The sequence below is a fragment of the Acartia tonsa genome, chromosome 3 (genome assembly GCF_053477335.1).
Source record: "Acartia tonsa isolate MP-2025a chromosome 3, ASM5347733v1, whole genome shotgun sequence".
NCBI lineage: Eukaryota > Metazoa > Arthropoda > Copepoda > Calanoida > Acartiidae > Acartia > Acartia tonsa.
Genome location: NC_137262.1, coordinates 57,724,379 through 57,742,136, shown reverse-complemented (window position 1 = coordinate 57,742,136; position 17,758 = coordinate 57,724,379). Strand labels below are relative to the sequence as shown.

Here is a 17,758-nt window from a genome sequence, read left to right as displayed (position 1 = left end):
CCTGAAAGGAAGGGTGACTGGTAAGGGGAGGGACGTCAATATCCCCCAGTACTTCAAGAAGTACCTCCTGCCCTGGGGGTGGGTAATTACCCCCCCTGAAATCTGGTGGTAAACAAAATTTGCCCCCAGGGTAAATTTTTTTTTTTTTTTTTGGGGGGGGGGGTAATTTAAATTTTATTAAATATTTGATATTTTTTTGTTAGAGATTTTTTTTTTGAGGGGTATTCAAAATGTTTACCCCTCCTAAAATACCCCCTCCGAAATGGTTGATATCTTTAAAAATAAGTCCAGAACTTATATTTTTAGTTTTTGGGGGTCTTTTGCCAAACAAGCCCCTAGAAGGAAAGTCCCAAAAGTCCCAAAATGAAATCTGTAAATGTTACTGAGTTTGGTTATGTTAACAAAGTTTTCAAAAAAAATCAGGTTGATATCTTTAAAAATAAGCTCAGAACTCATATTTTTAGTTTTTGAGGTCTTTTGTCCAACTAGCCCCTAGAAGGAAAGTCCTAAAATGAAATCTGTAAACATTACTGAGTTTCATAGACGTCCATGATGGGGGGTAAAGTGGGGATTACCCCACCCCCCCAAACGAATTTGGGGGTGCCCCCACCCCCCAAAAAAAGCTTGGACGCCCCTGCTGAGTATGGTTATGTTAAAATTTCCTTTAAAAAAATTCTTTAAATATCAGCTCAGAACTCATATTTTTATGTTTTGGGGGGTCTTTTGCTCCACAAGCCCCTCAAAGGAAAGTCCCATAATGAAATGTGTAATCATTACTGAGTTGAGTTTTATTTTAAAAATTTTCTTTAAAAATTTGGTGGTAAATTTTGGGAAGGTAAACAAAATTTGCCCCGGCCAACAGGTTTCAGGGGGGGTAATTACCCCCCCTCCCCCCCACAAGCAAATTTTACCCCCCCCAAAAAAAAGCTTGGACGCCCCTGCTGAGTTTGGTTATGTTAAAAAAGTTTTCTTTAAAAAAATCAGTTTGATATTTTTAAATATTAGCTCAGAACTCATATTTTTTGTGTTTTGGGGGGTCTTTTGCTCCACTAGCACCTGGAAGGGAAGTCCCAAAATGAAATATGTATAGGTTGCTGAGTTTGGTTATGTGAAAAAAGTTTTCTAAAAAAAAATTAGGTTGATATCTTAAAAAATAAGTCCAGAACTCACATTTTTAGTTTTTGGGGGTCTATTGCCAAACAAGCCCCTAGAAGGAAAGTCCCAAAATGAAATCTGTAAATGTTACTGAGTTCAATTATGGTAACAAAAGATTTTTAAAAAATCAGGTTAATATCTTTAAAAATAAGCTCAGAACTCATATTATTAGTGTTTTGGTGGGTCTTTTGCTCCACAATCCCCTAGAAGGAAAGTCCCAAAATTGAATGTGTAATGGTTACTTAGTTCAGTTTTATTTAAAAAGTTTTCTTTCTGTGTGTTGATATCTCTTTTACTTCTTGAGATAACTACTGTTTACCAAAGAGGGGGGCAAGTAGGGGCACAGAAGTTTAACAGCCAGTTTTTGCCGGTTTTGGTGCTGGAGGCGCCGATTTTTTTTAACTGAGCATAATATCTTAAGAAGTTGTAACTATAAGCAATGAAAAAAGTGACAAAAAAAGATATTTTTTGGGCCTTTTCAAAGGGCAGTTTTGAAATACCGTTATTTCATAAAAAAAATTTAAATGCCTAGAGAGTGGCTTGGAAGATGAATTTAAGTGTTCTGCATATTTCAATTTAAACACATAAGGCCAAAGATATAATATCCCAAAAATCTTTAGTCAAAGTCTACTCTACACCTAGCGCTGGCGATTTCTATTTTCACAGGTATAAAAGGCATGATTTTAGAAAACTGACTGGCGCTAGGTGTAGAGTAGACTTTGACAAAAGATTTTTGGGATAATATATCTTTGCCCTTATGTGTTTAAATTGGAATATGCAGAAGAGCTTAAAACCTGCACATTGCTGTGATATTGTTAAAACCGCCGTGCTACCGTTATCTGTTGATATTTTACATGCCTGGCGCTAGGTCGCCAGTAGAGATAGAGAGCTGAAATTTTGTACATGTATTTCTAGGCTGCTAAAGTAACTTTTTAGGTTAGCAGAAGACTAAAATTCTAAAAAGAGTATTTTCATGAAAAGATCTAATGGATACTGTCATCCTTGTTTAACCAACTTTTATTCAAATTAGTGAATTATATCATATTTTTTTTTATAAAACCAAGACCTTTGTTTGGATATTTTTCATCCCGTTTTTGCAATTTGAAGAAGAAATTATCCTTGACCCCTGAAACTGATCTTTAAACCATGGTTACCAAACACATTGAAGACTCCAAGGGCAAAAATTCTCCCCTCCCTCTCCTCTAAAAAATAAGAATAGAATCATATTGGAGGTAACGCAGCGATTCAAAGTTAAAGATACAAAAATGGAGTAGATTTTACCCCGCGCACATATGCAAAAAAAACTGGAGGAAAGGCATTACCCCCTCACAAAAAGCATCTGAAACCAAACCCAAAAAAATCTGGTGCGCTTCGCGCACTGCAAAATCCTTATGACAGACTATTATGACTTAATTGTAGATTAAATATTTTTTTTATTAAAACAGACAGATTGATGAAAATGGTGTTGATTTGCTTACCTTTTCAAGATACTGCTTTTTTTTAGAAATTTTGGGTATAGTCCCTTTTCGTGGCAACGCCTCTTAAGGAGCGTTTCGTCGTATTTTCATAGTAGCTTTTCCCCTATTTCTAGCACCTGCGGGTAATTGCCTAACCCTGCAAGGCAATCACCTGACCTAAAATAACCAATCAAAAAAACGACGAAACGCCCCTTAAGATTATACCTAAAATATTTCATATCATCTTATATTGTTTTGTTTGAACGGAAACCGTGTAAATTTTGCACTGAACTGCAACTCACCAAAATATTCAACATGCGATGCTCTTCATTTGAGTGAGTAAATTGTATTTTTTGTACATTCAAAACAAACAAAAAAACTTGTCTTCTTGTCTTTAAATCTTACAAATGTCTACTATTTGCTAGGGGCGCAGTCGTTAATCCGTTAAGATATCTACAACCACTGAACCAATTAAGTTCTTCATTTTAGGAACGCCTCTTACGGGTCCTGCGATGGTTTTAGGCTATTTATTTTATATTGATCCGCTAACGTGCAAAAAGTCAAACTATTGTAGTTCACCAAAAATTGGTCCGGGGCTAGGCTTGCGAAATTATGAAATTTGGCTTTGTCACGCTTTCCTCAAGTTTCAGCCAAGTGTGTCCTAGGTTCGAATTCCTCACAAAAAATATTCCAGTAAATTCTGGAGTATAATATAAAAAATGTAAATGTTTATAGCTTTATTTGTTTTTTTTAGTAGCGTTGCCCCTCAATAAATTAGGCTTGTCAGTACGTCGACTATCTTATAGACATGTCAGTATATTTTTCAACAACTCATAGGTATTATTGTCTCGAAATAATTTTAATTATTTTTTATAGTTTGAGTTACAGAAATCAGATTTAAATATTTGATTAACAAGGACAATAGCATTTTTAAATAGCGCGGCAATAACATCCCTTAAAATGCTAACATATTTTCGCTAAAGACATTAAAAAAGGTTCCTACTGCTGCTTGGTCCAAAAACTGGCGCAACTCATAACCAGACAAAGTTCGTGCAATCAAAGGGTTTATATTCTTTTAGAAGTTTAAGCGTGTAATCATGCACTTATATTTTAACACGTTAATCCTATTATATAAAGTAGTAAGCGTTTTTTGTCTGTCCCGAAGGATCTCGCTAACCGCTGAACCGATATTGTTCTCCTTTACAGTGAATCTTCTTATAGGTCCTGGGAAGATTTTAAACTATTTTTGGGGAGGGTGTCTTCAACCCTCTCCCCCCTCCCAAAGAATTTTTTTACTCTTGAAACTCAAATTTAGAATGGGCTGAGGTCGACTTCTCCCTCTCCTACCTTAAGAACCCCTAGAGGCTTCTAGGGGCGCAGCCGCTAGTATGTACATACAGAGTTGTTAGTTATAGAGTAGCTGCGTTTCTAAAAATGTTTAGGAAAAAAATGCACGAACTTTGATGCCTTTAATATTAGTGTAAAATTAGCGTAGAAAATTGCGTAAAACCCTCGATGATAGGCCAGTGTTTAAAAAAGCGATTTTTTTCTATATATCAGGGTCGGTCCATGCGTAACGAATAGCTCTTATTGTTAGTATAGAATAATATATTTGTCCTATTGATTTCAATTTTTAAAATATTGCAACTCTATAACCAGAATGTCGGTATGTCCATTTTAAAAAGAATGATTTTTTTGGCTTTTTTGATTAATTTTTTTAAAGATTATAATGAAATTATATCACTTTAATTTTAAATATTTGTATCTCAAACGTTTAAAATGTTCATATTAGAAATCTATATTTAAAAGAAATATTCGTACATGCTGCCCAATGTCATTGAGCTTCGCCATTTATGGATGTTGCCATCCTTGTTTTTTTGCACTGTATTGAATTGCATGCGGTTTTTGGTATCGTAGCTATTTGATAACTAAAGTTTTCGTCCATTTAATTCAATCAACTTCTTTGTTAATTGGCGGATTTTTAAAATCCTATAACTATTATATATTAAATCAGATCCTTAGATAGCCATACTGAAAAAAAACATGTATTGCATCGATTACGGACAAATTAATACGAAAAAAAATTAATACATACAAAAACAAAGAATCAATCCCTTTTTTGTTGGCTCTGGCTTGAGACCCTAAAGATCATACATAACAGGAATACAATAAGTCGACAGTTTTTCATTTTGTTTCCACATAAAATTGTATGCACTTCGATTTTATGTAAATACTAGAGTTGGCTCAATATAACTATATCGCTATTGGCTAGTTTTCTATAAGTATATATCTATTTCTCAATAAATCAATTTTCCTCCCCCGCCATTACTATCTAAAAGAAAGAAGTAAATGTTTATTAATTTAAATGATTTTAAAAAGATTTTTTCAATTATATTTTTTTCACATTACCATCACCAAAGGGTTAATATGATTAGAATTTTAGTTTTAATATTTTAACACAAATGAAGTGTCGCCACAATCGAATTCTTTTAAAATACACTTTTCTTAAATTTACTCTATTATGAACATATATTTTTTATTTATGAAATAAGGATTAAATACGTCAATGTAATTCAAATATCTACATGAAGTGAAAAACTTAATTCATTCCATAAACAAATAGAATAAAGGTCTTATTGCTTTGGTCAATGAGAGTTTAATGTGGATTATTGGAGCACTATGAGTTTTAAACACTTTACTATTGGAAGACTCGAGCTCATTTATAGACGTTTATTTCAGGGAGTAAGGGAGGGGACAATGGATTGAATATTCAATTTTTAGGAGTCTCAGACTTTGGGGACTGGCTTAAAGGGAATGTGCAAGAATTTAGCAGTTTCTGACTGAGTTTGGGGACTTGCGCATAGAATGCCGCTACTTGTTATTTATGTTTTGAATATTGGAGACGGGGAGAAGGGATAAGGGAAGTGGGGGGAAGGGAAATAAACACTCGTTGTGTTAGTTTGGAATGTAGCAGACGGGGAGAAGGGAGAAGGGAGGTGGGGGCAAGGGAAATAAACAGAATAAAAAGGGGCAGTCATATTCTTGCTAGCAGCTGGCCGGGTCCAATAATCTTTTAATATAAAAATCACACCAAAAAACCTCAATATATTTCATCAAAAACAAGTTGTGATTTCACTTTACATGACGCTATGGAAATCTATTATTCAATTAACAATCCCTTTATAATTTCCTACAAATTTATTGGATTAAACTGGATTTCATGCCCTTTCTTTGATAACTCTTATATTGAATTAATTGCCCATTGTCCCCTCCCTTACTCCCTGCGTTTATTTCCTATATAGATCTGTCATGGATCTTGATGCAATAAAGCAGGCCGTTTTGTAAATGTTAAAAATTGGAAGATTTCATTAAATAAAAGTAATCGCAAATATACTTAGTAGATAATGAAGTCTGTTCTTTTAGAAATAGGATTGCAGAAAAAAATATAGTTAAAGCGAAGCTTTTCTATAATTAGAGTGTCCGTACATCCGTCCGGAACGGATAGCTTTTTCTTTAATTTATGCATGTTAGAATTGTCCTATCGATTTCAAACTTTGCATGGTGATTCCTGAAGTAGTTAGGTACAAATTAGAAAGCGTGTCAGCTCGATGTAATCTTTACCAGAATGTCCGTATGTTCATTTTAAACATGTTGATTTTTAACTTTTTTAACAACAAATTTTTTTGTAATATAATTGAACTAATTTTTGGCATACTGTTTCCCAGGACAACATTGTACAATGTTGTAAGCGAAGCATCTTTATAATAAAGTCTTAAAGATGTTAGTGTGTCCTTCAACATTATCCTGTATTTAATCAGTTTTTCAACAAATTTACTTACAATTTTGTTCGACTTTTATACATTTATATCCTGATTATTTAGTTCTGATTACAAAGGTTAATTGTCCGTTTTTACTAACGTTTCAGAGCTTCGCTTTTATGGATGGATCATCCTTGTTTTAATTGTCTTTATGCATAAGATTGAATATATTTACCCATTTTAAAACCATTCACAATTTTTAAAAATATTTTTTACAATCTTAGTTATTGTGAATCGATCTTTATTTGTGTTTCTGGCCTTGAACTTTATACTTGACAGTTATATTACCCTTTTTTTTGCGGCGACCTAGTAAATTTTTTGGGGTTGTAAAACCTTTTCATCAATCTATAGATCAACTTTTTTGTATATTTCAGTAGCGCAGCTACTCTATAACAAGGTTATGTCCGTCTGGGTCCGACCGCTAGCTATCGTTTTTCATGATAAAATGTAATTTTTTGTTTCTTTTAAGTTTTAACCTATTTTTCTTGTTTTTATCAGTGCCTCAAGCCTCTCTGGGATCCAGCAGTTTTCAAGATCTTTTGTAACAGTCAGATAGAAAGATAAGCAACCTAACCCTTTATCTACAGTATGACCCTCGAAAAAGTATTTTTTAGCATCTGCAGCCCTTATTTCTCAATGAATTATTAGAAAATGTATATGTCCTTGTTCTCTATAGATTTCCACATAAGTAGATATAAAAATATTTTTTTTTACCTCCATTAACACCGGAGATTTTTAGAGCTAAAGTTTTGAAAAAGTGACTGAGGAAAAAGTAACTTTTAACATGAAACGACTTTTTTAGCAAAATCAAGGTAGAAGTACTTTTATTTTTGTTACTAGCAGAAACTTTATACAAAAATTAAATAAAAAATTTAGGCTTTGAGTAAAAAGCATTTTTTACACATATTTTTTGAGTCTTTTTAGTTTAATGATATTTTGAAAAACTTACTTATTAGGCAAATTTGTTTTACATTAAAAAATCAAATAAATCTTTATGAATATAGCAGGAAAATTGTTTTTGTTTCATAATCCTAACTTTAATAACAAAAAAAGTTAAAAAGAAAATAAAATTAGAACATAATGATTTTTTAGTCTAAAAAACTTAATTAACCCCCGATTGAATGATTGAGATGTCAGAAAAGGGGGCGGAGCAACTGTCATAATAAATCCTTTTCATAAATAAGGGTAAATAAATAACCTAAAATTTGCAAATAATCAATTCATTCAGTAGTATTTTTTGCCATTAAAAATTTATATTTTTTGGTGAAATAAAAAAGAAATAATTAGTTAACTTTTTTTTGTGTATTATTATTCAGTTGCCAGAAAAACATAATATAACCATTCAAAAATTATGAGAAACAAAAAAAAATTTTTTCTCAGTCACTTTTTCAAAACTTTAGCTCTAAAAATCTCCGGTGTTAATGGAGGCAAAATTAAAATTTTTATATCTACTTATGTGGAAATCTATAGAGAACAAGGACATATACATTTTCTAATAATTCATTGAGAAATAAGGGCTGCAGATGCTAAAAAATACTTTTTCGAGGGTCATTCTGTATATAAATTTTTATCATACAATCTATCCACCTATCTACCTAATTCTGTCTGACTATCTATCAATCTATCTTAAGGATATCATATTTCAGGGAGGGAAGGGACATTTTAATTAGTATTTAATATTATATTTAAGGGCTACTAAAAACAAAATTGCAAACCTTTAATTTTTTATTGGGGGGGGGGGGGTAATTTTTTACCCCTTATCCCTGAGATATTCTCCGTGTAATTTGCCACCCACGCTAAACATTTTTCCCTGAATCATGATGTCATAATAGACATACGAAAATAGGTAAAAGGATTCCTCAAAAATTATATCCTTACCCCCCCCCCCTCAATATTTTATATAAATTGGAAATATGGGGTGGGGGCTACCAATTACCTAATATAACCTAACCTAATCTGATATAAACTAATAAACAAACAAACGAATAACAATAATCATTATCCCCTTATTTTCAACTAGCGGGTACGCCCCTAGAGGCCTCTAGTGGCACTTTAAATGTTTTTTTTATATTTAAAATATGTCTATGTTGCGTTTGACGTTTATGTTTGCGTTGAATACCTTTTAAAATCGAGAACGTAAAAAAAATTCGATTTTTTGTGATTTCTCTTGGGAGGGTGGTGGTACCCTCCCCCAAAATAGTTAAAAACCTTCCTGGGACATATGAGAATCTACCCTGTTAAGGAGAACCCGATCGGTTCAGCGGTTAGCGAGATCCTTAGGTACACACAGACAAACATCCTGTTACTTTAGTATAAGGATTTATTTAAAGATATGGGGAATGGACCTCAGTGGTCGACTTGGACACTTGAGGGGAAAACCTACATTTTCGTTATACTTTTCGAATATAGCTTCGAAACCAATTCATATCCGCTGGATTAGAACTGGTTCTTAGCCATACTGAAAAATCATGTGTAGCTTTGTATTATACAGACAATATTCTACGAACTAGTTTTAATCTTATAATTTTTTATATTAATATTTGTGGAAAACTGTCTATAATACGATGCGATAAATAACGAACACAGTAATAGTGTCTGACTGATTATGACGTAACAAAAAAAATTAGCCAATGAGAGGCCGTTATTGACCAATGGTAAAATTTATAGTGGCCTCTCATTGGCTAATTTTTTTTGTTAAGTCATAATGAGTCAGACACTATTACTGTGTTCATAAATAACTATTATGCTGTTATTATTTCTTATGTCTATTTTTGCACCTACGCATTTCAGTGTAACCTTTCATTTTTCTCAGAAGCCCTGGGGGGCAGGGATATGTTTCAGCAAGAATAATCAATAATACAAAGTAGCTTGATGTCTGTCTGTCCGTCCGTCCGTCTCAAGTTTAAGATCTTGGTAACCACAGAACCGATCGGATTCTACTCTACAGGGTATATACCTATTGGTCCTGTGGTGGTTTTAAGCTATTTTCTTGAAGGGTGGGACACCCCCAACCCCTCCAAAAATGAAATTCCCCCCCCCCCTAAAAAAAACTTAAGGGGGGAAAGTATGGGGGGAGAATTTTTTTTTCATTTTTTTTTAAAACTACCTCATGGGGCAAAGCCCCTAGAGGCCAGGAGCGAAGCTGCTAGTTTAAGAAAAAGAAAGATAAAAATGTTAAACTTAACTTTGAAGACCTTTCGAGATTCAAAACTATTATGATCTCCGATGGTTTCCCTCAACGTGCTTAGCGAGCACAGACCCCCCCCCCCCTTATTTGAAAATATATCAAAATGGGGGGATGGTACAGTGTAGCCCCGCTAGATTAGGAACCCCCGCAGGTGTTTGGCTTCAAGAAAAAACTAACCTAACAATTTATTTTCTATTAATTTCAAAATTTTATTTCCCCTGATCCTGATTTTAACCCTTAACAGTCGGGCCCCTTGCCGCACCTTAATCAGTCGGGGGGGGGGGGCGTTCAACGCCCCCCCTCATTATCTCAGTTCCTATTAGAGCTAGAGGGCTAAATTTTTTTGTGCAATTCCCCTGTGTTATGGTGAATTTCCGACCTTAAGTAAGTCAAGGTCAATTTCCGCTTCCTTCACCCTTTTATTTAACAACCTTTGTTTTTAGGTCCTTTTTTACTTAAAAATTTCAAACGGCTGTAATTTTTTTATTTTTAAAGCTAGAAGAAAATTTTTTTTGCAGATAATGTTTATTTTATTTAAATTTTATATTTGAAATATCAAAACATAAGTTTCAGCGGCCGCAGCTGTACTTGGCAGCTGCCAGCCGCCGCAGTCGGCTGTCGGCGGGAAAACGGCGGCGGATCTTTATGAAATTTTAATACATTATGTAGACATGTAAGAAAAGCTTAAGTTTCAAATTTGAAGTCTCTAAGTCAAAAATTGCGGCCACAGGAGCATTTTAAAGATTTCTGGAGACCTGCAGGATCAGGACCTGCAGGATCATACCTGGAACCTGAAATTGACTTGAACACCTGTATTTAATATGAGGATGTACTACTAGAGGATATTTTAGTATTTTGGTAAGATAAAATGCTTTGTTTAAATCAAAAACAAATTTTTGTTCTTTACCTGGATGACCCTGCCAGGTTTGCTGGCATCCTGTGCCCGCCAGGATGGAGATATTCAAAAAATTCCAACTCTCAGTTATGTGTCTAGCCATACTTAAAAAGTCAAGCAGTTTGGGCTCTTTATCTTTCACACACAGAAAATGAGATAGAAAAAACCGCCCCCCCCCGAGGGCCGACCGTTAAGGGTTAAACCAATAATCACTTAACTCATCGTATAATAGACAACTTTCTGCGGATAGTGAAATTAAATATTTCAAAATTAATTCAAGTTTTATGATTTGATTTTATTATTTGTTGTAGTAATGTGTCCATAATACAACACGATTCATGATTTTTCAGAATTGTTCCGAACTAGATATAAATCGGTTTCAGTCGCTAGTTGTACTTGAAGTATTTGAACATTTATTGCAACTAATATTAGCTTTTTGCAATTAAACACAAATATATTTTAAAGTGTAGGTAACACAATACATTTTTAAAGCATATTTTCAACAACAAAAATGCTTATGACAATGTAGAAGCAATAGTATCAATGCTCTTCATCCTGACCCTTTTCTTCTGTCCCCACATTCCCCCCACCTCCTTGTTGTCACTCCTTCCCTCTACCACCTCCCCTACAAACTGTACCAGGGGAAGGATGACCGCCAGAACAGTACCTGTGCAGAGTTGGTCATACTTTTTAATCAATGAATACATATTTTTGTCGCCAATTTAGTCAAAAAAAAGGATTTAGAAATATATCTGATATCTTTGCTGCTCCAAGTAACAAAACAAGGGAATATCTAGATATTTTACATTTTCAATCTAATGTTGAAAAATTCTATGTATAATTTCTTATATAGGCAGGGAGTGAGGGGACATTGGGCTGTTTATTGCACTGTCCCCAAAGTTTAATAATAACTTGGCACAACAACTTTGGAAATTTTAATTGGTTTGTTCATTAATTTGAGTGTCCAAACATTTTAACCAATAATTGTATTTCTACAGAAGTGGTAATTTTGTGTATTATCTTTAAGGATAGACATCAACTAATCGGCTATTGTCTTATCCCTTTAGAACTAAAAAAGTGTGACAAATCAAAACTGATTTGTATGAACTGCATCCCTAGAATGGTCCAGATAAAGCTGACAATCATCCAAGCACTCAGCTGACTGTAGGACATCACCTGTAAAAACAGTAAAGATATCATTATTCATAGCAATAAAGTTTGTAAGTTCATACAATTAGGTGTTGACACCATTTGAACTGTAGTTAAGGAATTTGTTTTCTCATATTTATTCAAAACTAACTAATATCCGGTGGATTAGAACCGGTTCTCATCCATTAGCCCCTGCCTCTGGCATCTCATTCTCGAGGCTAAAAAACTGGTTTTAATCTTATAATTGTACATTTAATATCTGCCGAAAGCTGTTTATAATATGGTGCGAGAAATAACTATTCAGCATAGGTTTGAATTAGGTGATTTTTGGATTTTTGAAGAGGAATTCTTAAATTCTCAGCAAGTAATACCTGGGTCTGCATGGCCAGTGGAACAACAATCATCATCAGGATGGTTAATCCTAAAGGGACCACCAGAGCAATAGCCCTCCAGTTCTTGTACACATTGTTCAGCACTTCTTTGGAGGGGGTGTCAATATATCTTTCAGAAGCATCTAAATATAACAATCAATGCAGCAATTTATTTTAGTATGTCATATGAAAATTTTGTGAAAAAATTATTTGCTTACCCATATCTGTGTTTCTATCTTTGTATAAATCATTTTTATATGCTTCTACCCAGGGAGTCAGAGGATTGATTATTTTTAATCCTTTGTCTGTTCTTGCTTCATCCTAACACAAGTATAATATATTACATAAGAAAATTTTTGAATTGAGTATATATTAAGTAAATATGTAATGATACCTTTCTTGTAGCTGCTGCTGAAACAGCAAGAGTAACCAACAATGAGGTTACGAGCGATGATATGTTTCCAGCCAGAAGTGGATCTATTGCTGTTGATGTTACTAGGGTAATCTCTTCCCCTTCAGATATGTTTACAAGAAACCAGGTGAAAACCCCAACAAACAGGCCTGTAAGATAGCCAAGACTATAATAATTGCTTGCATAATTAAAATGGAAAGACAATAATTTAATTGTACCTGAAATACATCCTGATATTAAACCCATAGATGTTGACCTTCGCCAAAGGACAGCCAGAGCCATCGGCATCCAGCCAGAGTTTAGAAATATACCACACACCAAGAAGATCCTCACCAAGTCCAGGTTATAGGCATTTGCTATGCTGGTCAAAGGCCAGATGACAGGAACAGAGGCAATTGTTGTTAATACAACACACCAGTTAGCAAACTTTAGCAAGGTCTCCTAATTATTAAAGGTATGTTACTTACATGAATTAGATTAATGTTGGTGTCTTGTTGTTTACCTGATACACCCTGTAATCTTTGTGTATGTTACAGGTATAGTGTGGCATAACCAAGGTTTCTTTTGCTTCAGCAGCTTTTCTTCTGATCTTATCATCCTTTCTGCAGACTTCACAGTTCAACATACTCACACATCGACATGTGTCTTCATGTAAAAACTCTCCAAAGACATCACTAAAATTGTAAAATATAAACCAATAGTCATTTATTACAGGAGATTGCATGAGATTTTTATTTCTACCTGAAACCTTTATTACACAGTTCACAGATTCCATCCTGAAGATCTTTGGCATATGGTTGAAAGTAGGGAATGTAGATGTCATAAACAATGATGGAGGCAATGGCTATTACTTGACTACTTCCAGTTGACATGACAGCCATCAGAATTAATATCAATAAAACATATATACCTGAATTAGTAAGTGTCAAATAATTTGTTTTAGGAAACTTTTTGGGAAATAAAAAAAAAAATACACAAAAAAATTTACCTGTAGTACCAAGTAATTCTTGTGCAACAACAGGCAAAATAAGTCCTCTGTTGATGTCATACTCACTCAAAATTTGGGAGGGCTGAATTGCATCCAGGTAAGCAAATACTAGTCCAACACTTGTGGCCAATCCCATTGAGATAGCCATCCAGCTTAGTCCACCACCAATAAATCCAAGAACTCCTGATCTTGGCTTGGAGGCTATAGATCCTTGCCAAGCACCCTAAAAGTTGAATTAATATACAGAATATTACTTTAATCATCAGAGCACTTATAAAGAAGTAGTATAACAAAGATAACCTGATCAAGAACAGTGTAGCCAAAGAAGAAAAAGAAGTTGCTGAAACCAAACTTCCACTCTTCATTAGATCCAAAGGATAGAATACTATTGTTGGATATTAGAGTTCTGTTTTCAGAACAGGCCAGTACATTGTAAAACTGTGTTTGGTTTCCCATTATTGTACTGAATAAAGAATGTGCTTATCACTTTATCTATATCTCAAATATACAAAAGAAAATACATTAAAAATTGTTCATACTTTTACCTGTAACCCTGAGGAAGATAAACATGAATAGTGAATTGAAAGAACACAATCATAAAGAAAAGAATTGCAGAATTTGTGAATGAAACATAGAATGTTCCTCCAAGACCTTAAATGTTCAGGTATAACTAAAACAAATTATTTGTATTGAAATATATTATAACTAGTGACTGCGCTCCTACCATCAAGGAGCCCTGTATTAGAATGAGTGAAGAAAGTTAGACAATAGCCTAAAACCAAACTTAGATATAGAAATTAAATAGCCTTAAACCATCTAGGGACATATAGAAGATTTAATAAAATGAAAGACTTAATTAGTTCAAAATCTTAAGCTACAGACAAAAAAAATTACTACTTTATATAATAACTAGCGGATACGCCCCTAGAGGCCTCTAGGGGGGAGAAATGAACCCCCTCCCATTATTAATTTTAGTTATAAAAAGAAATATAAATTAAAAATTTTGGAGAGGTAATTTTCTTCTAGTGTTGATTTCTCTTGGGAGAGTGGTGGTACCCTCCTCCGAATTAGTTCTAAACCTTCCCATGACCTATGAGAATTTACCATGTAAAGGAGAACTATATCGGTTTAGTGGTTAGCGAGATCCTTTGCTACAGACAAAAAAGCTTACTACTTTATATAATAGGATACTAAAGTTACCTCCAATGATAGTGTATCCACCAATTAGCAAAGCAAGCAACATGGATGAAAACTCTGGCATTAAATCTTGTACAACTATAACAAACACATGAGTAAGTTCCTCAACATAACCTGCAACTTTGGCTCAACATGTAGCACACTCGCTCATCGTCGGGGAGGTGATAGGTTCGAATCTCGCCTTAACATCGCGTCTCAACTAAAAGACGTTAAAATGGTTCCTCCTGCTACTATGTCAGGTGTGCGACATTAATAGTTAAAGAAGGGGGAATTCCTTGGCCCATAACAGGCAGGACTCAATACAATGCAAAGTTAGGACTTCTCAGAAAAAGGTTGTGCAACCAAAGGGTTGGTTGTCTGATGGGCGAATGGACGCTTTACACTGCAATCATAAGCAGAGTATGTTTCAAGGTGTGTGGAGAGGTCTTGAACCCAAAGCGATATCAAGCCCCCTGGAGTCATCATCAAGTTCTTCAACATCATTGAAACTGGTATCATGAATAATATACTCACACTCATTAATAGTATTGGTAGCATCCACAAGCAGACCAGCAAAGATGACAAAGTTACAAAATAGAAAGTAAGCCATGAAAAGAAAATGTACATCCTAAAAAGAATATCGTTCATTGTTGTTCATTGAATAATCTTTTGTTTTGTGTAAAAAAAATACTTACAGTACCATATTGAGTCTTTATGTATTGGAGGGCAGTCTTTGCACCTAAAATAGAAATTTAATTTTCCATAGGACTATCCTAGCAACAAGTTAATTTTGTTCCTTAGTTTTATTTTCAATGTTATTTCATTATAGCAATCAAAGATAATTTTTAGATTAATATTTTTTATTATAAAGCCATGTTAAGCACTTGGCATACCTGGAGCTCTTAGTTTCATAGCAAAGGTAAGGTAGGCAAACAGGACAAGTTGGATGCCACCTCCAACAGCGTACCAATAGCTGCCAGAGATGCCATACTGGATCACCATTGCTGAAGATCCAAGCAAGGTTGTCATAGTTGTCCTGCAAGTTTAATCAAACATTATTGGTTATTATAGAATATGGAATGATATTCCTAAAGTAATATTTATTTATCGCACTGTATTATAAACAGTTTTCTGCAGATATAAAAATGATTGTAAGATTAAACATTTTTATATTCTAGAAAACTGGATATAATATGATGCTATACATTTTTTTTAGTTTGGCTATGAACCAGTTCTAATCCACCAGATATTAATCGGTTTCAAAGCAATTTTTTTATCGGTGTAATAGATTAATTAATTTATCAAATTTACTTCATAGAGGGAGTGGACAGTAGACTGTTAATTATACTTCAACCCAAAGTGTTACCTTTGACACATAGTGTTGGCAATAATAAGACCACTTTTAATCTTCCCACCAGCATCAAAAGTTGAATCCAGAGTTGTGGGCAGGTTGTAAAGCTTCCCCTTAAATTAATTAGCATTGCGCATGATCATGTTCAAGAAAATTGTATACAAATTAGAACTCATTAATATAAACGGAAAGTAAGAAAGTGCAGATAAACTTACCTGTATTTTTCCAAAGCCCAGTGAGATGAAGCAGGCAATGACTGCCATAATAACCACTAGGAACAGAGCTGACCCTATTGATAGCTTGTCCTGTCAAATAAAGTGCCAGATTCATATACAGGTATGCTAATAAACATACCTACTTTTGCTATGAGTGACCTTAAAAGTAAGAGTAGGGAGAATGTCATTGCACATGTTACAACTTATTACCATTCATAGATTTCCAGACAAAGATCATGCAAATAAAGGATTGGTTGTCTGATAGGTGTTGGAATAGCATATACCCAGGGTGCTAAATTGCTGAGGCAAGCTTTTTAGGAGCGAGATGACTTTACCACAGGTATTTGGAAGGCAAAAACAGTCATCAACCTATGGATTATAAGGCATTGATAGAGCAAAACCATTGTAAAGTTTGGGAGGGAGGATTCTGGGGGGTTCTGTATGCTCCAAAAAATATTTTGGGTATATACAGCTTAATGTAGTTTTTACAAATCAGGTAAATATTGGACATTATATCTGGTGACACTTTCCTGGAATCCAAGGATAGGATTTGTGATCAACTGTCCAGCAGTCTCCAGAATAGTTGGACAGTCTAGACCTACAATTATATTACCTTAAATTGAATGAAGTATAATATAAAAAATGGATATAATTAGAATACGTGGATTTTATGACAACAGGGAAAATTTTGTTGTCAATTTAGGTTGCTACAATGATCCTCATTTATTGGTCAGTTTGTTCCTCTAGAGGGAGGGGAAGGGATATGGTAAGAGGGGTGGATGAGGGTATTTTTATAATAGCCAACTTGAAGTGCATATTATCAGTGTATGCGTTTTCTATTATTATAATGCATAGGTATACCTATCTCTTAAGAATCATAAAATTTATTTCTATGGCATAGAATTTCATTGAATCAAAGGAAGAAAAAATTTGTAATATCTAATACTATGTCTGTATATCTTTTTTTTTGTTTTATTTCTATTTCATTCATTTATCCAACCTAACATTCTATATCCTTCTCTTTATCTATTTATCTCTCTAATTGTACATCTATTTTCATTGCATTTTCTAGTGGTAGTGTCAATCTAGAGGTTATGTATTCATTGGGAAGGGAAAGATTAAAACTATTTAGTCTAAAAGCATCCCAAGACTTAACAAAAACTAACAAAAAAAAACTTACTACTTCATAGACGTCCAAGGGGGGGGGGGGTAATGGGGCGATTACCCCCCCCCCCCCAAACGATTTTGGGGGTGCCGTATTACCCCCCCCAAACAATTTTGGAGGGGTAAATACCCCCCCCAAACAATTTTGGAGGGGGGTAAAAAAAATTTGCGGCGCGCTTCTGGTGCTGGTTTTTATCCTGAAGTAACTGCCTAAAAACTATTTTTTTGGGGGGTGGGGGGAATTTCCATTTTTTGGGGTTTGGGGTGTACCACCCCACAATAAAATAGCTTAAAACCACCACAGGACCAATAGTATACCCTGAAGAGTAAAATCCAATCGGTTCAGTGGTTACTGAGATCTTAAGCTTCATACAGACAGACATCGTTCTACTTTGTATTATAGATAGGTAATTTAAACTA

The 17,758-nt window shown here is 34.3% G+C and overlaps 1 protein-coding gene across 1 annotated transcript; it reads right to left on the bottom strand.

The window, feature by feature from the left end:
* Positions 1-11,027: 11,027 nt before the first annotated feature.
* Positions 11,028-16,261, bottom strand: LOC145314960 (uncharacterized). Its single transcript, XM_080155034.1, has 17 exons — positions 16,175-16,261; positions 15,975-16,072; positions 15,502-15,644; positions 15,304-15,347; positions 15,143-15,236; positions 14,633-14,707; positions 13,978-14,083; positions 13,733-13,895; positions 13,433-13,655; positions 13,186-13,354; positions 12,947-13,118; positions 12,663-12,885; positions 12,427-12,593; positions 12,251-12,353; positions 12,033-12,175; positions 11,607-11,688; positions 11,028-11,179 (listed from the first exon to the last, which is right to left on the bottom strand). The coding sequence occupies exons 1-17, from the start codon at positions 16,220-16,222 to the stop codon at positions 11,028-11,030; spliced, it is 2,205 nt and encodes a 734-aa protein (XP_080011160.1). The 5' UTR covers positions 16,223-16,261.
* Between the last annotated feature and the right edge of the window lie 1,497 nt (positions 16,262-17,758).

Coding starts and splice junctions, on each gene's coding strand:
- LOC145314960 (XM_080155034.1), bottom strand. CDS start 16,222: ATGGCAGTCATTGCCTGCTTCATCTCACTGGGCTTTGGAAAAATACAG. Junction 13,355..13,432: donor AGAATTACTTGGTACTACAG/GTAAATTTTTTT, acceptor TTACTAATTCAG/GTATATATGTTTTATTGATA. Junction 13,119..13,185: donor CTGTGTAATAAAGGTTTCAG/GTAGAAATAAAA, acceptor TTACAATTTTAG/TGATGTCTTTGGAGAGTTTT.